At 54.9% G+C, this 20,830-nt stretch overlaps 1 protein-coding gene across 1 annotated transcript in view; it reads left to right on the top strand.

Moving 5' to 3' along the window:
* Positions 1–20,830, top strand: part of PLXNA4 (plexin A4) — a 419,755-nt gene that overhangs the window by 372,270 nt on the left and 26,655 nt on the right. The window contains exons 22-25 of the mRNA XM_066362710.1: positions 5,640–5,908; positions 8,390–8,456; positions 9,316–9,462; positions 13,272–13,431. Of these exons, the coding sequence (XP_066218807.1) occupies positions 5,640–5,908; positions 8,390–8,456; positions 9,316–9,462; positions 13,272–13,431 (643 nt within the window). The remainder of the gene's footprint in view (positions 1–5,639; positions 5,909–8,389; positions 8,457–9,315; positions 9,463–13,271; positions 13,432–20,830) is intronic.

Raw genomic sequence — 20,830 nt, 5'->3', positions numbered from 1 at the left:
TGTATATATTCACAAAAATAAGAAATCTGGCAAACAAATGTTGAGAGCTCAGGGACCCTTATTTAAGAAACCGCAACAGGGTGATGTCACCACTTCTAGTAGCTGGGCCGAACAGATGTACGTGGGAAAGGTGAGTGACGCTCGGGGGAGGGCAGCGGCCAGTGCGTGCCGAGAGCCTGACTCTCCTTTGTGCCAGCGGGACCTCATCTTTGGAACATTTTATTCCTCTTACTGTCTAGCATAGGCCCTCACTTGCGCACCTATTCATATTACCCTTCGTCCGAGAGGAGTTTGGAATGCATTAGAAAGATGAGTACCGGAGAAAAGTGAAAAACGGAAACAAGCACACCAGGGCACAAGAATCATCACAAGGATTCATCGCTATTAGTTGAATGCTAGCTAATGTCCGGGTCCGGTTTTAGGGACTTCCGGTGCGTGCATTCATTTAGCCACCCAAGAGCCCTCTGCAGTCGGCACGCTGCTTGTGCAGGCCACAGAACTCAGGGCACAGAGAGCTCTGGGCCACACAGCTGGAAGGGGGCAGGCCGGGATTCGAGTTCAGGCAGGTGGGCTTCAGCATCCGCCCTCCCCACAAGCCTGTGCACTTGACTTCGGAGGTGCTACATCAGTGTCATGCCTTTCGGCTCTGGATACTTATTAGGATGGATGGAAGATTGTGGCCAGAGTAGCAACAAAAAGTAAGACCAGGTCTAAGATTTATATTGCCCATAAAATAAAGCAGACCCGTCGTCCCGGAGTCGCGTGGCTTTGCAGGTGCCGACCGGAGGGGGGGTGTCTACACGACTTCTGCAGAGAGAGCTGGCGGCAGTGCGCTTAGGTGGGCACTTCTGTTACTGTGGGCCCCATTACAAACCTCCTGCTACGGCCTATTCCTCATCTGGCTCCTTAAAATTTCCCTGCCAGCCCGAATATTTTCTATTTTCCTTGCCTTTAGCATGAGGAGAGACTTTCTGAGCCCAGCCTCTGCTCACAAAGGAGTTGACAGCCAGCTTGAGCAAGTTCCCTGTAGCGCACTGTTGGGCATGAGCTCTGAATCCAGCAGGTCACCCAACTTTATTTTTCAATTATATTAAAAAAAACATAACATGAAATTTCAACCATTTTTAAGTGCACAGTTCAGCGGCATTGAAGTACATCACACTGTTGTGCAACCATCACCGCAATCCTTATTCATAACTTTTCCTTCCTCCCTGACTGATACCCTGTGCGCAGTGAACAACCACTCCCCGGCTCCCCTTCATCCACTCCTAACCTTCTGTCTCTATGAATTTGACACTGTGGGTACCTCACCCAAGTGGAATCATATGGTATTTGTCCTTTTGTGACCGGTTTGTGTCACTTAGCAAAATGTTTTCAGGGTTCCCCTCTGTTGGAGCATGTGACAGGACTTCTTTCCTGCTTACCCCTGACCCATGGCCCACTTAATAGGCCACACTTTGTTTTGTTCACTCGTCTGTCAGCGGGCACCTGGGTTACTTCCACCTTTTGGCTGCTATAAAACAATGCCGCTATGGACATGGGTGTGCAAATATGTTTTTGAGACCCTGCTTTGGATCTTTGGGTATATACCCAGAACATACACGACTTTCTCATGTCCGTGAAACTCACGAATCAATTGCTTGCAGACAGAGATCAGCGTTTGCTGTTCCGCGTTAGCCTGGGGTGCGTGAGGCCCGGCCTGCCCGCCGGGAGACTCGGAGAGCTTGGGCGGCGCATCGTCTTCTTATTTCTTTTCCACCCCAGAGTAGTCTCTCCCTGTTGGTTCTCTGAGTATACAGAATCATCCCCAGGGAAGCCACTGACGAATCTAAAGCAGTGTTTCCCAACCCACTCCGGCCACTGGGATGGGGCACAAGTGCTGGATGCGTGGAAGGAGGAGTATCTTTGGGTTGCAGGCTGTCCTAGAATAATACGCCACCAGGCCCTCTGGGACCATCGGGGTCGAGGCGTTTGGGGAAGCAGTGACCCAGGCACTGGTCACACATTCCAGTCCTTTAAAAGCAGAAAGCCAACAGTAACCATGCGCCCCACTTTCAGCCGATCGTTGTGCCTCCTAAACTCTACCCTATTGGGTTACAATTAAAATTTACTATCTAGTTTTATACTCACAGACTTCAACTAAATTATCGAACCATCTGGTGAATAAAGGAAGTCTTGTTTCAGGCTGGCGTTGACGGAGGGGGCAGGGAAGGCAGTTACAAAGGCGGATTGTTGTGGATACTCCTCACCCAGATAGTTCGCTGCCATCTCCCCTCGCATAAGCCGGGGAGAGACCCCTACCTCCTGTGCCGAGACGCTGTGCAGTGCGTGAGGCGTGTGGGAAACCCCCAGGGAAGGGGATCCTTGAAAAGCAGCCGGTGAAGTGGGAGGGGGCAGGTAATAAAACCGCTGTTTTAAGTGCGCCCCGCGTGCGCCAAGCACTTTACATACATTATCTTATTTAATGTCCATAAAACATTATGACACAGCCGCTCATATTCTCATTTTATAGATGAGGGAATAGAGCCCAGAGGGGAGGGAGCGTTCCCGCACATGTGAGTCTGTTCGTCTCTCTGAGTCTGAACCCCTGGCTGCTGGCAGAGACATTCCTTCTCAGCGGGGGCCCAGGGCCCAGGCCTGGCTGCCCAGAGGCAAGTGCAGCCACACTGGGAAGTCCAGAGCACGCCCTCACGCCAGATGTGCCGTCTGGCCAGCCCTGTGTCCTCTGCCTCTTCTCCAGGTGCCACAGTGCCAAACCTGCACAGGGCTGCCCTGCCCTCGACAGGCAGCCTGAGCTGTGGGAAGGTCCCCAGAGCGGGCTTCCAGGCACGTCCCAGACCCAGAGTAGGACTGGACAGGGCCGAGGCTGGAAGGGGGCGGGAGACAACTTGTAGCTGGAAAGCCAGCACAACCCTTCCCCAGCTGTTTGCCCGCGGGACAACTGCAGTAGCTTCTCTGGGAAGCTGTCCGGAGGGCACCGTCAGCCTTGCAAGGTCATTAGAAGGAATAATGTAGGCCACATGCCAACATTGCACGTGGCACATGGTGGGCACCCGAGAAATGGCATTACCTGGTATTGTCAAGACAAGTTATGGAGATGCTCTCTCCTGGGGGGTTTGATGGACAAGGGAAGTAAAGTGTGTGCACGTGCGTGCGAGGGGGCGCATACAAAGCTGGGAGGGAGACCAATGGGAGACAGACCCCTAGACACGTAGAGGTCAGGTGAGGGCAAGCTAAGGCTGCCAATGTCCCTTGTCCTTCCCTTGTCAGTGCCTATGGAGTGAGGGATGTAGGGAACCAGACAGGAGGCAAGCCAAGGCTTTGCAGAAAGAGGGGTTGGCCAGGGTGAGCTGCAGGGGGCCCTGACCAGCTTTCCCCCAACGCCCGGCTCTGCCTAGTTCCCACCTCTCCTGAGAACTGCCTTCCAGCACTGTCTTCCAAGGCCCAGCACCGCAGCAGGGAAATGGAAGCGAGCTCGACTTGGAAACACGCGTGTTCACTCCCAGCTTCCCGATCTGTGGGGGTTGTTGACGCCAGGCAACTGGTGTTCAAAGAGAGCGCTTCTTGTGGGGCTCAGGAGTGGACCTACAGGCCGCCCGCCACAACAGGGGCTTCTGGCTGACCCTCCGAGGACTGGGCCTGGGTCTGAGTGGTCTCTGCCTCCAGCCAGCACCTTGCCCTGAGCCCAGAGCCCGGAGCCCAGGGACTCCCTAAATGAGTGGCATGCATGTTCTGGTGCCTCACCTGCCACATTTTTGGGGCCTTGGGCTAACAAGGCTTTCTCTGCCCATGTTGTCTTCCCCAGTTAGAACCCTAGAGTAAAGCAGGAGAAATCACCACCGTTCAGCCACTCAACTGTGAGTCAGCCCACACTCTGCAGGCTTTTCACACATGGGGCCCTGGGAGTTTCTGGAGTCCCCAGAGATGGCGGGATGCAGCACCGACCCCCCAGTTCATGGCCCAGCTCTGACACTTCCGTCTTGGGATCTCAGGAAGTTCCTTATCCTCATGGGGCACTGGGGCAATAATGGTACTTACCTCATGGGGTGTCGTGAGGAATAAATAGGTCAGTATTTCTAAAGCATGCAGAACCATGCTCAGCGTGGAGTGAGATCTATATACATATACATGTTAGCTGTGATGCCTCCTGGGTCTACTCGGGGTCCCACAGCTGCTATACATCTGTGACTGAGTGAACTCACGCTTGACTGGCTCTGAAGCTGCTACATACATGACACTCCTCCTCAAGGACCCGAGGCATCTAACCCACAGGGGAGACACAGCCCTCAAGATATAGCCCCCGCCTCTCAAGGGATGCACTGCTCCCTGCTCTTGAAGGGCTTCCCTCCAGGACAGAGTCTATGCTTTATTTTTTAAGTAAACTTTTTGTTTTAATGGCAGAATACACAGAGAGCAGTGTACGGTGTCAGGACACCGCTTGGTGCATTTTATGTGAGTGAATACACCGCCCAGCCAGCACACGGATTACAAGCAGGACATCACCAGCCCTCCAGAAGTCCCCATGTGTCCCTTTCTGGTCACAACCACCTCCCAGGAAAACCATTATCCTACCAGCACTGATTAATTTGATATATTCTTTGTAAGCTTTATGTAAGCAGTATTATACAGTATGCGCTCTTTGGTGTCTGGCTTTTTTTCATGCAGTGTCTGCAAGATTTATCCCTGTTACTGTGAGTGAAGTTCATCCCACTGCTGTGCAGGATTCCACTGGGCGAATGTGCTTCAGTTCCTAGGGTCGTACTATTGTTGCCGGACCCCTAGTTGTTTCCAGTTTGGGCCATTATGTCCAGTGTGCTGTGCCCATCCTTGTGCATCTCAGAGATGCGTCCTCCCTGCCTGGTTCAGTAGCTCGCTCATGTTTGTTGAGTAGATGGTACACTCTTGAACCTTTGCACGAATCTCCCAATGAACAGATGAGGCAGGCAGGAAGATAAAACCTTATTTCTCCCCTTCCCTAGGATGTAGCAGGGTCTCAGAATGGGCTTAATCTTCCCATTTTCACAGCTGAATGAACTTGGGTCCCCAAGGAAATAAAGGGACTTGTCCAAGGCCACACAGGGGGTGGTGTCAGAGCCCATGTGGAACCAAAAGTCCCGGCTGTGCGGCCACTTGTTTGTCCATGGGACCCACACATCTGGAGACGGGTCAGCATTAGGTTAGCAGAGGCTCAGGCCTGGTGACCACTCACCCGGGGTGTGAGCTAGAGCAGCCTGGTGTCCTGAAGTTCTCACCAGGGCTGTGATGGTGGTGGGTCGTGCTTGGGGCCTCTCATCAACTCCACATCACTGTCAGGGAAGAGCTGAGGTCATGGAGCAGGCAGAAGTGGGTTCAGACGCCAGTGTCACCATTCATAACAGTGACGTTCTCTCTGTGCCTCACTTGATTCAGCCTTAAACTAAAGACAGTGACCTGCGTGGGCTGTGACAGAGGCTAAGGAGATACCTGGCACTAGATAAGGACTTGGTGGCATTGGCCAGGTGGGGCTCTGGCTGCCGTGGGTGAGTGATGGTGTGGGATGGTCAGCAGTGTGCACAGACCACCCTGTGGGGGCGTCCCCGGGGCCACGCCAGCCTCGTCCTCACAGGTGGCAGTCAGAACCCCCCGGGTCTCGTCCGCAGGTACCGGGCTACCGGCAGGAGCGTGTGGAGAAGGGCCTGAAGCTCTTCGCCCAGCTCATCAACAACAAGGTGTTCCTGCTGTCCTTCATCCGCACGCTCGAGTCTCAGCGCAGCTTCTCCATGCGTGACCGCGGCAACGTGGCCTCACTCATCATGACGGTGCTGCAGAGCAAGCTGGAGTATGCCACCGACGTGCTGAAGCAGCTGCTGGCTGACCTCATCGACAAGAACCTGGAGAGCAAGAACCACCCCAAGCTGCTGCTCAGGAGGTGAGGGCCGGCCGTGGGGTGGTGGCGGGCGGCACAGGTCAGAGAAACCCCACCCCACCCCCCACCCCGCTCAGCCTGGGAGACCAGGGAGGAGCTCTCAGAAGGGGCAGTCCAAGTCCCCCAAGGTTAGGGGCCGACCCGCCCAGAGGCCGGACGCATCCCGCGCCTTCTTAGAAGAACCTGTCCATCATGTTGGTGCCTATAAGTGGCCCCGGCACATCAGCTCACCCTGTCGTTCTTCATCTGCCCTTATAACTGCTCTCCCTCCTTCTCTCTCCGCTCTTCTGCTTCCTTGATTTAGACACTTTTTACTGGCATTCTTCTCTTGAAGACTCTTTAGAGGTCTTTTTTCCATGCCCTGCCTTTATCTAAATCTGAACTTGAATTAGGAGAGATACCCCTGGGCCGACCTGGAAACCCAGCCCTGCCCTCCCAAGACTGGAAGCATCAGCCCTGCCACTCACACTGCTGCCTCTCTGCTTGTGATCGCTACGAGCCACACTATTTAAATCTAAATTAATTAAAAGTAAGCAAATTTTAAAAGCACCCGAGAGCTTGTGGGAAACACAGCATCCGAGGTCCCTTCCCACACTCCGTGGATGAGAATCTGCATTCCAGCGAGAAACCTAGGGGATCTGAGTGTGTGTTCAAGTCTGAGAAATAGCGTCCAGCCTGTGTTTGAATTAAAATCCTTCAGCAGCAACTTGCAGCAAAAGTTTTCTGGCACCTGTTCTAGGCTCTGCACGGTCCAGGGCCCACCGCTTGGTGCAATTGGTGCCTCATCCCGGACACTTGAAACCTGAGTGGTCCCATGATGATGTAACCAGATCCCGTGGCTTCAGCCTCCTGGGACATAGATACTCCTGGACTCTGTCCATGCTGCCATTCACACTCTGCATAGACTTGAAGGTCCTTTCTCCTCTTGGCTGTTATTCCAGTGTCTTTAGCCTTCCTGTAGATGAAGATAGAAAACTCCCATATCCGGCCCTCTGCCTAGATCACCGTTTATGTCTGCCTCCCTTGGTCTCTGGGTCTGAGGCGGGGCCTCCTGCTTGGTCCAGGGCACAGATAGGGCCTTCAGAGTGTTGACTCCAGGCTTTCCCAGATGAAGTGGGCATTCACCTGCCTGGCTGCAATGGTTGCTACAGTCAGGAGCAGCCACACAGCTTTGGAAACAGCAAGGTGGACCATTTTGATTTTTGTTTTACGTCCACCATGCAGGCCCCCCCAGTCATAATTCTAGGGTTGCCAACCCCTGCTGGAGATGCCCACTGGCAGTTTCCAAGCATGGCCCTCTGTATCTTTGTGTCGCCTGCTCTTGGGGTCTGCTCGCCATCTCCTAGAGGCCCTCTCTCCCTTCTGCCCGCCTTCCTCTCCTCTTATTCTTGCCCTTGGCAGCCCTGCTCCCTGCCATCATCTTCCTTCTTTTCTCCTCTCTGCTTCACCGTGTACTGGCAGCTGTCCAGCCCCTCTGGGGTTTTAATTATTAGCATCTCTGGGCAACTGCAACTCTCAACTCTATGTCAACATGCCTAGATGTGTTGGCTTCTCTCTGGAGCCGGGCACTCGCTTTGTGCAAGGTTGAACGTGTTTTGTTTTCTCCTGAGTGGGTGCAACCAAAAGTGGCCTTTGTCCAGTAACCCAGCTGCTATGTCTTCACTTCCAAAGTAAAGGAATAAATGGGCTGGGATTAGCAGCATGAAAGATGCAAGTCAGACTCAAGAAGGAACTTCCTGTTATGGTGGATGAAACACTAGGAGAGTTCCTAGGGGAAGGTCCAAAGTACATGGAAGCCTGTGGAACGGGACAATGTGGGCATCTCTTGGGATGAGCTGGGTTACAGCTCCAGAGTCTTCAGTTTAGGTGATGGTGGGTCAGTCTAATTTGGCCTTTTTGCCATGACCCTCTGCCCCTGCCAGTTTTCTTTCTATTATCTGCCAAATTAGTATCTCCTAGGGATTTTTTTTGCTTATTTGTTTTCTTTTCTCATCCAAAGTACCTCTAAAGTTCTCTAAGGCTGTACAGTCTAATGTGATTGCAATGAGCCCCATGTGACTTTTAACATCTGAATGAATTAAAGGTAATAAAGTGAAAAATTCAGTTGCTCAGATACACCAGCCACATTTCAAGTGCCCAGGAGGCACACCTGGCTGGTGGCTACCATACTAGACAGCACAGAGAGAGCATTTCAGCATCCCCAAAAGTGCACAGCGCTGCTCTAACCCCTCCCCCCCAAACCCACCAGAGCCTGACACCCGGGCGGGATTCTGTAGGCAAAGCTTGTTTTGTCACTATGTGGTGCCTGGGAGTCTGTGGACTCAATTATCCTTTGGCATCTCAAGATTTGTCCTGAAAACCTTAAGCAGGCAGACACAGGCAGATGCAGGCAGACTTCCTCCCTGGCCTTCCCAGTCCTTGGGGTCTGACTGGCCGCTTCTGTCTTTGTTTTCCTCTGCTGGTTCCCTCGGTGATGGGTGACAGGACGGAGTCAGTGGCTGAGAAGATGCTGACCAATTGGTTCACCTTCCTGCTCTACAAGTTCCTCAAGGTACGGCTGACTGTGGGGATGTCTCTGGTCTTGCCTCCATTTCCCCACCAGCCCAACACCAGCCTGCATCCTCCCCGGGATCCCCCAAGTCCATAATCCCCAGGACCTGGGCGTTAGTATTTAGCCAAGAAGTGCAGTCCCCCTCATCACTAAGAGGACAGGCTCCTGGCCACGTCAGAGCCCCGCGGTCCCTCCGTCCTAGCTGGAGAGATCCCCACAGGCTGTGTCTCCCAGGTGAGTGGAGGTGAGCCTTTGAGAGCACCCTGTGTGAGCCCTTAAGCTGAAAACAATTTGCCCCTTGATTTCCCTCCACTTCTCCCTCCTGCCTCTCTCAGCCCCAGACTCACTGAGGTCAGCAGGGTCCCAGGCAGGTGTAGACCCTGCCCGTGGCAGCAGATAAGCCAACAGTGTGCCCAGGATTTGGAAGAGCTGCCTGATATCCAATTACTGACCTGCTTGCTAAGGCGTTCACACCACCGAGGACTGACCTCGGTCTCAAGATGGGGCTGCAGAGAGAGCGGAGTGGAGTGGGGTGGGGAGAAGGAACAGCGAGGGGTGAGAGGCAGCGAGGGGAGAGATGGAGAGCTGTAGGGTGGTTGCCGAGAACCAGCACGGCTAGTAATCCCAGGTCCTGAGGGAGATGAGACAGGGCAGATGGGAGGGGACACCGTGGTCAGAGGATCCTGTACTGCTGAAGGAGGGAGTTAAACACCCCAAAGTAGAGCAGGCGGGAATAGGAGGAGAGAATCGATGCAGAGGAGCCGACAGCAGCCCTTTGGAGAAGCGGGGGCTGTGGGAGGCGGGGCCCTGTTCCCCCGTGGTCCAGCGCCCACCCAGTGTGGTTCTTCTCCATGCCCAGGAGTGTGCCGGGGAGCCCCTCTTCTCGCTGTTCTGTGCCATCAAGCAGCAGATGGAGAAGGGGCCCATCGACGCCATCACGGGTGAGGCCCGCTACTCCCTGAGCGAGGACAAGCTCATCCGCCAGCAGATCGACTACAAAACCCTGGTAAGCCAGCCTCGCAGCCTTTCCCTGTGGCCCTGAGCAGCGGGCTCTGGTCCGGCCTGGTCCCCGCCCAACAGAGGGGATGTTGGAAATGCTGAAAAGCCACCTCTCCAGGTTTGCCCATTGGAAGGATCCAGCCAGCTTTTCCACCTGTGCCTGTCACCCCAGATGTCCTCTGTACCACCACACCAGGGCATCTGGATTTGGGGACCAGTAGCTCAGACACATCTGAGCAACACTTCTCGAAACACTGGTGGGGTTTTGGGCCAGTGCACTGAACTGCGGGGTCCTAAGCCCCTGCCAGCAGCTGGCTGGCCAACCCCCCTGAATGAATATCTTCTTTCTCATCAGTTCTCCCAGCGAGGAGAGTGGACTCTTCCGGGCAGATAGTGGGGGGCGGGAGGGAGCACAAAGGAGCAGAAACTAGAAAGAGGTCTTCGTGGTTATGAAGCCCACCTGTGCCCACTGGCTCACACTCATGTATGCATGTGACCCGAGATGCAGAATATGAGGCCAGGGATGCCTAGTGATGAAGGTGCTTGTCCAGGGAGTGTGGGGATCCCCTCTGCCATGGGCAGCCCCCTCCTGACAGAGACTGTCACCCTAGGAGACAGCGAAGCTCGGCGTGTAGGAGCGTGGGGCTTGGAAACAGGCAGACCTGGACCGGAGCCCAGACTCTGCTTCCGACGAGTTGGGTGGTTTGGGTTCATCTCTCCAAACTTGGGTTTCTTTATCTGAAAAAAAACCCACAAAAAACAAAAAAACCCAATAATAATAATAATAATATCAGAACCTACTAAAACAGAGATGACCATAGTACATAGCTCCCGGAGTTGTGCAGAGGGTGGACTGGAATAGGGGTGCAAGGCGCTGGGCCGGAGTGAGCGCTCCCTGCTGCTGGCTCGTGGGAGCCCCGCTGCCCACTCCCCCCATGCCAGTGCGTGGTGCGGGGTGCAGGGTGCGTGGTGCGCGGTGCGGGGTGCGGGGTGCGCGGTGCGTGGGCTGCCCTGTCTCTCCAGGCCCTGGAGCTCTCCCTCAGGCATTTTTGGAGAGAGTTGTAATCTCCCAACAGGCATTTTTTTTTTGAGAGAGAGAAAATGGGAAGAGGGAATTAGAAAAGACAAAAAACGTTGAGTGCTGGGGGTGATGCCCAAGCGGTCCCCAGGAAGGGAGGCCAGTTCAGGGTCGCACTGGGAATGACGCGGACCGTGATGCACCCATGTTACCCCATCTTCCGAGGCCCCCCGGAAGCCCAGTTGCATCCTCACAGACTCTCCAGCCTGGCTCAGGCACTGAGCATCAAAGGAGCGGCACGGGACGGGGCCCCTGCTTCCTCGCAGGCATGGTCTGCTCCAGAAGAGAGAGATACAGGCTTCTCTTAAAATCGGAGAGGGGGGAAAAATCCTTCTGAAAACAGAGACCCGCATAGACTTCTTCATGAGCTGGAATGACTGTTGAAATGTCTCTACCTGATCTCTCCCCCTTCGTTCCCTTTCCTTCCCATTCACCGGTGGCTTCCTAATATCAATCCAACACAATGAGTTGTAATCATGCTCTGCACTCAAATTGCAGGATCCTTTATTCCAGCGGCCAAAGTATTGTGAGCACGGCTAGCTCAGGCTCACTTAAAGAGAACGTGAGGAAGTTGGAGGGGGGTCAGGGAAGCACACGCAGTAAGGTGGAAAGGGGAGGAGAGGGGGAAGACATTGCCATGGTTTTGCCCAGAGAAGAAATTTGGCTGCCTGGAGATACGACAGCCACCTTGAGGAGATTCCCCCACACACACAAGTGGGAGCAGCCCCAAGCCTGGTGAGGAGGGAAAGGAAGCAGGTGTTACCAACAGACAGGGCGGACAGGAAACTCCCATGAGGAAAGGGTCACTGAAAGACAGGAAGTCGTGGAATTTGGCAGTGGCTCTGGAGAAGCCCAGGGCACATTGGGCCAACTGGTGGTGACCTTGTTCTTGGCAGGAGGGATAACCACAAGGGATGAGACAGGCACTGGCAGGCTTGGGGACACATCACTTTAGAGCAGCGGCCCCTCTTACGTGTTGAGTGAGTAATTGGATGGATACTGGAACCGGACTGGGGCCCTTGCTGCTGAGTGCCCATCAGCTTCACCTGGGACCCTGCGAGACGCGAGATGCCCACCCAAGAGCCTGCCACAATGCGGCCGTCCGAGCCCCATCCTAGACCTCCCGAGTCAGAATCTGCATTCTAACAAAACCCCTCAGTGCTTCCATTTACACCAAGGTTTGGGAAACGCTGACCTAGCAGAAAAAAAAAATGCCAGGCAGTTTGCTCCAAAACTAGCCAAGGGCCATAGGAGTGGAGGTAGGAAGAAAACATCTGGCTGGAGCCAGTGGCTGGGGAGCCCTGTCCCTCAGTGGGGCCATCACTGCTTGTCTAGATGCCCTGAGTTCCCGTGGAGTTCTCACAAGGCCACCCTGAACCCTGGGCAAGTAGCCATGTCAGGAGACCAGGCTCAGGTGACAGCCTCTTCTCACGGTCTCTTGGGGAAGGAAGCTCAGAACCAGTGTCATTGTAGCCTGGGGGAGGCCAGGCCATCCATGGCCTGGAGCCCCCCGACAGCAGGGGAAGCCAAGGCCGCACACAGCAGCTGGCTGTGCTCGGCCACTGAGGGGGCAGCGAGGGTCCAGGAGGCTTTTAAAGGACGGAGTGGCTGGGGGAGGGCGCTCAGAGGACCACATGGTTCAGAGGTCCTTCCACCATTGTTTTCAGATTAGGACATTCTGGGAATGAGAGTTCAGGTTTTATAGATTTAGGAGGCTTTTTTCTTCTTCTTAATGGAAAAAGCATGTTCCTATTTAAGCTCATAGCAGTCTGGTTGCTAATGAAAGGCAGGTGTCCAGGGGCCCGGGTTCTGATTGCCACCACATGGGGCAGGAGGGGTGGGGAGGAAGGGGAGGAGGGGGAGGAAGGCTATAGTCTGAGTCTGCAAACCAGACGTGCAGTTGGGGAATGGCTGGGGTCAGAGAAGGAGGGGCACAGAGGACGCAGGCAGCAGGGGCAGAGGGAAGGCACAGTGCCTAGCATGGCATGGTTGCTAGATAGCAATTGTGCCCCACAGCACACACCCCGTGCCACCAAAATCCCATACAGTCTCATCCACACAGAGAACAGCAAGCGAAGAAAAGCCTTTGGAAACGATCCCGATGTTTTTAAAGGAATAGGTCCAGTTTGGTGCTTGAAGCAGAGACTGAACTTGTCCACCTCGTTCCAAGAAGAGAAGTTTTGGTCCTGAGCCAGGGTGGCCTCTTCCCCTAACACAAGGCTTCGGGTTCCGAGCCAGGAAAGGACCTCAGGTGGCCTGGACCTGAAATGTTTCAAGGGCACCTTTTTATTTTTAAAGAACACATGAAGCCTCTTACGGCCTCTGCAATTTGCAATCACCCCCAAACCCTCCAGATACTGAAGCTTGTGAAATCTTGTGAGTCGCCAGGTTCGCACTGGAGTGAGTGTGTGTGAGAGGGAGTGACAAGAAGGACAGACTGACACAGGTGGGGACAGGGGGTTTCAGAAGTGGGCGATGGTCTGAGTGTGCACCTGAGAAGGTGCATGGTGCGGGCATGCGTGCGTGGGCGTGTAAAGAGAGCACATGAGTGTGTGTGCATTAGCGGTCACTCCCCCAGATTTCCCCTCACTGCCTCTTCCTACGTGGACCTTGTTCTCTTTGTATATATATATATATATATATATATATAAAAAATCAGTTTTAGTGACATTTGTTAAGGGTGCGGCTCTGATTCCTGCCATGGCACTGCAGTCACGGCGCCCTCCTCTCTTCCCCAGGTCCTGAGCTGTGTCAACCCAGACAACGCCAACAGCCCCGAGGTCCCAGTGAAGATCCTCAACTGTGACACCATCACGCAGGTCAAGGAGAAGATTCTGGACGCCATCTTCAAGAATGTGCCTTGCTCCCACCGGCCCAAGGCTGCAGATATGGACCTGGGTGAGTAGACGGCCCACCCAGGCACTGACCTGCGACTGGTCGGCAGCACCTCTCACTCAATGGCGGAGCCAGCGTACAGCGAGCAGGCAGGCGTGGCCCCCAGGTGTCCGGGAGCGGAGTTTGCCTTCATGGCCACTTCCTGAGCAGCAAGCAGAGAGGGGCTACGGTCTGCTGGCCATCTGACCGCCCCTGGAGTCCTCCGAGTAGCCGAGGGGCGGGCATGAAGGGATCGTGTGGGCAATGAGGGGCACGTCGTCTGAGTCTGTGTGCTCCAAGGTCTTCCCACTGCCTTTGTTGTGCCCCAGGCTCTGCCCTGCCCCTCTGTTCTGTGCCTGTCATTTCTGCTGACTACCTCAGGCGTGAGGGATCTGGGTCAGTGATGGAGAGTGGAGGAAAGAATAGAGAAAAATGAGTTCTGGCAGCCTACTGGGGAGTGGGGTGACATTGTATTAGAATGTACCGTGAATAGCTTGCATAGCCTATATAAACAAGGGCATGCCACTTAAGGCCAGCTGTACTTAGACCCAGTTTTGATTTGCCTGTGTGTTTAATAGGCTATCTTCCCGGGGGAAATCCTAGCAGGGAGCCCCAATTTCCGCAGAGACTGGGGCTGCGGAGAGGCAGGCTGGCATCATGGGTCTGTGTCAAGCACAGTTGAATTGGAGTCCTGGAACCGCCACGTTCTAGCTGTGTGACTTTGGTCAAGTTACTTTGCTGTGCTTTGGTTTCCTCGCCTGTAAAGTGGTAGACGATGGTGCCTGCCTCCTTGTAAGAGCGAGACGGGATGGGGCGTGGGAAGCCTGCTCGTGCCGTGCGGGGCCCATCGTGCACACTCAGGCAGTGCTGGCTGCTGCCGGGACTGGGTATGAGAATAATGCTAGTAAAGAAAACAGTCATGGGTCTGTTTGTTGATCCTGGCCATGGAAAGGCGTTTATGTGCGTCTGTGTTTCTGTCTGGGCGATTGCGGCAGCACAGGGGTAGGAGGACCTCCAGAGCCCCTGGTCCATCCATCTGGCCTCTAAGCCGGCTTCAGCTAAGCCATCCAAGGCAGATGGGCATCTGTGCTCTCCTCTCACGCCCACATCGGACCCTCCCCCTCCCCGACTGCCGTGTCCCACCCAGATTCTGACGCCTGAAGACGGAGGACCGGGACGTTCCGCTGACTCCCCTCAGTTCTCGCTGTGGCACTCCACCCCGTCTCCTCCTGCTGGGCTCTTGGCAGGATGTGCTGGGCCCCGTGCCTGGAGCTCTGATGCCCCGGGGTGGGGGGAGAGACTGGGGGCGAACATGTGCTTTCCTTCACTTCGGAGGCGTCTCTGTGTAGGCTGTTTCTAGAAGGAAGGCAGGAAATAAGGAAATGTGAGAGATGATGGTGGGGGGTGGGGGGTGGGTGAATGTGTCCACCTGCGTGTCCCAAGGCCCTGGTCCCTAGAGTCGGGTTGGACATTTGCATCCAGATGTAGGCGGCTCTGTGGCCATGAAGATCCCACAGACTGAAGAGTGAAGGGGCCTGTCACAGAACCAAAGGGAGAGAAAACGGTCCTTGGGAAGGAGGACCCCCACTGTGTTCCCTGTCCCCAGAGAACCAGCCGGGCGGCTCCACACTGGGATTCCCTGGTACCGCCCATCATTCCTTTAGTTTATAGGAGCCACGGCAGGGCGCGTCCTCATCTGCAGCGTGTGTGCGAGGGTAACCCTGGTGGGGGGGGCCAGGAGGACCTTCCTGCTGGTGGGGGGGTTGGAAAGGTGGTGCTAGACCCCAGGGGCTCCTGTGGGTGGTGTGGACAGAACCATGGGCCTCGGGTGCTTGGGAACGGGCTGACTTTCTATGGGCAAGGGCATAGGGGTCCACACCAGCCTCTGCCCGCATCGAGACTCAGGTTTTGCCCTGGGATGCCTTTTCTCCCCTTTCAGAAAAGGGCAGGGGGGTGGTGGAGAACACAGAAACCCTGTGGTGGCTTAAACTGGAAGCGGATTCAGTCCCCTTCTGCGCCGGCTTGGTTTCCTGGAGAGAGACCACTTCGTGGCTCGTAGATGCTGCTCAGGACTGGGCCTCTCCACCTTCTTAGCTTTAGAAAATCGTTTGCTTGAAAGGCCCAGTGGTGCGGGCCCAGCAAAGCAGGTCATTAATGGAAAGATGTCAGGCCTCCCACAGCCACAGTGGTAAACCATCTGGAGTGGAGGCGGCGGGTCCAGCTCTGCTGCGGCTGCTTCCTGCTGTCCACCCTAAATGGAGGTGGCCGGAGCCTGTGCAGCAACCTGGACCCCCCCACCCCCACCCCAGGGTCGCACTGTGTCAAGCTGGAGGCTGCTCAGGCCAAGGAAGGGCCGCCTGCCTCCTGGAAGGGGCCGGATCTCCTGCGACACAGAGCTCACTGCGGTGCTCACAGTTCAGAGACCAAAGGGGCCACCTCTCCATCACAGGTGCAGCCGGGGAGGAGCCTGGGGCCACCCTGCTGGGCAGGGCGGGGGGGGGGGGGGAGAGACTCCACAACTGGGACAGATGAAGGGAGAGGCCGTGGACCTCAAGGCCCCATTCCTCTGGGGAAGGGATGTCATGGTCATGCTGAACTCCTGACAAAGGCCTCACATGATGGGTGCTTTTCTGAGGAATGTCCTTTTTTCCTATTAAATCCTGAATTTGGAGCTGCCCACCCCCCCAGTTTGGCCTTCTTTCTACCGAAAGCAGATTGCACCACAAGGAAAGCGGGGCCTCCTCAGAGACCCACACGCTTCGTCTGCACAATCAGACTCGGCCTCAGCCCCCCCGTGTAGAGAGGTAGGCAAGACAAGTGTTTTCCAGGTAAAAGTGCTTTGAAAACCTAACAGCAACTTACAAATGTAAGGTGTGAGTGTTATTAAAAATTCATCCGAAAACACTAGAGCACCTGGATATGATAGACATCTACAGGACGTTTCATCCCAAAGTGACTGAGTACACATTTTTCTCCAGTATACATGGATCATTCTCAAGAATTGACCATATGTTGGGCCACAAAAACAACATCAGCAAATTCAGAAAAATCGAAGTTGTACCAAGCATATTTTCTGATCATAAAAGCCTTGAAACTAGAATTCAACTGCAAAAAAGGGGGAAAAAAATCCCACAAAAATTCATCCGGACCAAAGGGACTGAGAGCACACGCAGGGAGGGTCGCACTCAGCCACAGGGGTTGAGCGGAGGGGGGACAGCCGGGCCTCCCCCACCTCCCGTAGCTGAGGGCACCGGGCACAGACTGCCTCCCCTCCTGGTGTCAGCCCCCGGCAAGGCCAGGACCCCTGTCCCAGGCCAGCTCAGAGAAAACCAAAGACATTTACCTACTCCTGGAACTGGGGCAGGTAAATCCCATCCCAACACCCCCAGCTCCACCTCCACCTTTCATCCTCGCTGTGGCTCCTGCCCCTCAGTCCTGACACTTTTATTCATTGATCCTTAGACTGAAGGTCTCGCCCTCCTCCCTCTCCACCCCTTCACCAGGCGTTTCCAGGCATTAACGAATCAAGATGGAGAATGGTATTAGTCAGGGTTCTCCAGAGAAACAGGTGTGTATAGGTGGGGTGTGCATATACATATGTGTAGATAGATAGATAGACATACAGATAGAGTAGGATATGGGCAAGAGATCTTCTGGGGTCCCTTTTCTAAGGGCACTAATCCCATTCCTGAGGGCTCCAGCCTCCTAACCTAATCACCTGCCATGGTCCCATCTAATATCATCACATTGTGGGTTAGGATTTCAGCATGTGAATCTGGGGGGTCACAAGCATCCAGTCTATGCCATGGAGGCTGGCAAGTCCAAAGTCTGCACTGTCGGCCAGCAGGCTGCAGAGCCAGTGCTGCCGTCCAAGCCCAAAGGCCTTCTGCTGGCCGAAGTCCCTCTTGCTCAGGGGGAGGTCAGCCTCTTGTTCTCTTAGGGCCTTCAACTGATGGAATGAGGTCCGCTCACGTTATGGAGGACAAATCGCTTTACTCAAAAGTCCACCAGTTTCGATGTTCATCTCATCTAAAAACACCCTCACAGAAACATCCAGAATAACGTTGGCCCACACGGCCCAGCCAAAGTGACACATAAAATGAACTCTCATCGGAGCCCAAATGAAGGGTGCAAGGCCGGCTTTCGTTTCAGTAGGTTGGAATCTGGGGAAGGACGGCTATCCCAGGGCAGGGGGCGGGACCGTGCTGAGACAGCGCTCTCAAAGCCCAGGGCTGAGGGCACCCCACTCTGCTACAGGGGAGGCTCTTCTCACCAGGTTTATGTCCCTTTCCACCCACAAGTAGTGGGTACAGGTACCCCTCCCTTTGCATTGTTAAACTCTTCAGCCAGCGTGTCAGAGGCTGAGGCCTATGCCTGGCATGGGGGGACCAACGCGACCAGGAGGAGGTGCTCATTTATTCACACAGTAGCAGAAGGCAAGAAACCCCTCTTTCTGAGCCGTGAGGATCTTATGATCTATCCTCCCTAAACTCCCCAGAGGACATAATTGGCCCCCTTCTGTTCCACTGTGCAGAAGGAGACTGTGGCTCAGAGAGGCACAGTGCCCGGGCCCTGGCCACACAACAGGGAGGCTGAGAGCGCACTCCTTTCCGCCCACGCTGTCTCCATTCTCCCAGGTTGGCCTTGACCTCCAGAGATTCCTCTGGTTTAATGCAAATGCTCTATCAATAGCCCCCAGAACTCCCGCCACCCCCTCTGTCTTGCCATTCACGTCCCACTGAAGGGATATATTTTTTCAAATAAGTAATTCCTGTGCGCAATAAAAAGATACACTATCTTCTGAGTGAAATATAAAGAGTTCACAGCAGCTGTCTCCTCAGTTTGCATTTTCCGCTGCACCTGATGGGAAGGACAGATAAAGATAATGGGATTTTTTTTCTTTCTTTTTTACTTCACCTCCCTTTCTCCCTGGAAGGTGGAACTGTAACAAATTGGATTGTGAGTGTGTCTGTCCTTTGTGCTTGGAGCCTGGAGCAGGGCACGGGGCTGCAGGGCAGAAGCCGTCCCAGAGGTCAGAGCTAGCAATTTTCTCCCATTGCCATGCATATGAATACCGGGGTCACCTTCCTGCCTCCCTCCACCACCACCTGCCTTTTTAACTCTTCTTTGACCCAAAGCCTCTGTGTTCCATGTTCAAGCATATCCATTAAGCTCTCGCTCATCTCTCTTACGTCAACTGGGCTAGAACAACCTTCTTTTCCCTTTGGCCCCTGGACTTACTCAAATAGCCACGTCTAGCCAGGGCAGGGCCCTTTACAGTTTGCAAAGACCTCAAGCCTAAAATGAAGACGGCACAGTTCTGTTTAGGGATTTCTTCTCTTCAAGGACCACATTTCCTAGTTCATTCATGTTGTGTTAGAACTTGTTCATACAGTCAAGTGTTTATTTCAACAAAATATATTTAGATGGTCTCCCCCCACCCCCACCCCCCGGGTCAGTGTTTCGGACCTTGTCACGGCTCCTCTCGGCTCTGCGGTGATGCGTTCTCCTGCGCTTTGGAGTGGCCAGGTGTTGAGAGTCTCGAGGCTCTCGGCCAGGTGCCTCTGGGACTTACCTGCTAGCAGGTGTGCAGCAGCAGAGCCAGGTTTCCTCCGGTGGGTTTCTGCTCGGGACCCTGTCTTGGGAGGTAGAGCGTGCTCTGTGAGGAGCTGGTGTGTGCTCCCGGCGAGAACCTGCTCTCGGTGCCCCAGAGCTGAGCAAAGGCGGCCTGGGGTGGACTGCAGGCATCTGGCTGTGAGGTCCATCCCTCATGGGTTGTGAGAGGGACTCGGCCAATCCCAACCAGCCTGCGGGCACCTCCTTCCTCCCTTGCTCTCTTAGGTCAGCTGCCCCTAAAGCTTGCTATAATGGATCTGAGGACAGACGGAGGTGTAGAGACTGGACCGGGGCTGCAGGCAGTGGAGGTTGTTGTAAAGCCTTTTGGGACCCCGGCCTGTGTAAAATAAGGTTCATGTGTGAATGTGTGTGTGTGAGTGTGTGCCTGTGAGTACATGTGTGTGTACACCAAGCTCTTGCTGACAAGCACATGCCACAAGGGTCAGAGATGGAGGTTGTGCACCTCAGAGAGGGGCTGCCTCTCAGGGTGGCACCTGCTGGTGTGTAGGGGACCCTCCAGGAGCTGGCCCAGTGATGTGCTCAGTTCCAGTGTCTCTGTGCAGGGCCAGCCTGCAGATGAACCCCCACTCTCCCTAGACACCTTCTCACAAACTCAAGGGTACACCGCGGAGCCCCCAGCTCCTCTCCCCCACGGACTCTCCAAACACTCTCGGGGCCAGTCCTGGACATCCCCACAGCACCGTCCCTGCGTTAGCCCAGGCCCTCTGGGCAGCTGTCTTTGTGGGGCTCCCCCTTCCCTTCTCACTCACCCCCTCTCTGGGGTCCTCAGCTCAACCCAGACGCCTTGGTGTGACACGCCAAAGCATCCTTAACTCCCGGCCTGACTCGCATGTGCCTCTCCAGCCTCTGCTTTCCACTGTCGCCCACAAAGGCACACTCTGCGGACCCCTAGAATGTCACCTAGATGGCACCTTTGGACCTGAACTCCTGTCCCCGTGCTAAGTGAGGCAAAGTTCTCTTGGCCCTTCAGCGTCCAGCCCAGGCAGCCACCCCCGCCCTGGCCCTGTGGACCCTGCCCTCCCCCCCCGTCCCCCCTTACCCAGCTCTCATCACCTGAGCCCCCGGGTCATTGTCACCCACACAGCACTCCTCACAGGCAGCCCCCCACCCCGGGCCAGGGCTTTTGCTTTATTTCCGTCCTTGTTTTGGTCTGTACAGTGTCTGCTGGCACAGTGGGCACTCAGGAAGCCGTGCTTGCGTGAGTGAATGAGAATGCAGCTCTAAGAACTGCATCTGGATCTCCAGCGTGACAGCTGCAAGAGACGCCTGCCATCAAATGGGACAGCGGTGGCCCTGTCCAGAGCAGGCACTGTGAGGAGGCCCTGTCTCAGGCATCCTTGCGGCTATCCCCAAGCATGGCGCCTCGCGTTGTTTGGTGTCGTGAGCGCATTTTCCAGTCTCTCACTGGGCCCAAGGCAGGCCACGCTGTCTGGGACGCTGGGCGCTCACCCAGAGGACACTGGCTATTGGCCGAGCTGTCGCATTTTTCCTGGGCTGTTCTAACAGGGTCAACTCATACAAAGCAAGGTGTGGACACAAAAGAGGGCTATTTTTAGTGCTGCTGTTGTAGGCAAGACTGAAGGAGCCGGTCCGGAGAAGCGCAAGCTTGGAACGAGAATTCCGAAGTAGGAGACCCGGGTTCTACTGATGTTCATTACTGCTGTTAAAACTACGCATGTGTGGATAAGCAGCCACGCACTTCACACATGGCACGGGGCCAACGGGCCAGCCACGGAGATGGCCAACGGCACCAGGCTGCTGTCCTTGATCTGAGGGTGATAGACCC

This window comes from Saccopteryx leptura, chromosome 2 (assembly GCF_036850995.1).
Source record: "Saccopteryx leptura isolate mSacLep1 chromosome 2, mSacLep1_pri_phased_curated, whole genome shotgun sequence".
Classification (NCBI taxonomy): Eukaryota; Metazoa; Chordata; class Mammalia; order Chiroptera; family Emballonuridae; genus Saccopteryx; species Saccopteryx leptura.
Note: the sequence above shows the minus strand (reverse complement) of the source record. Positions and strands in the feature narration are given on the sequence as shown.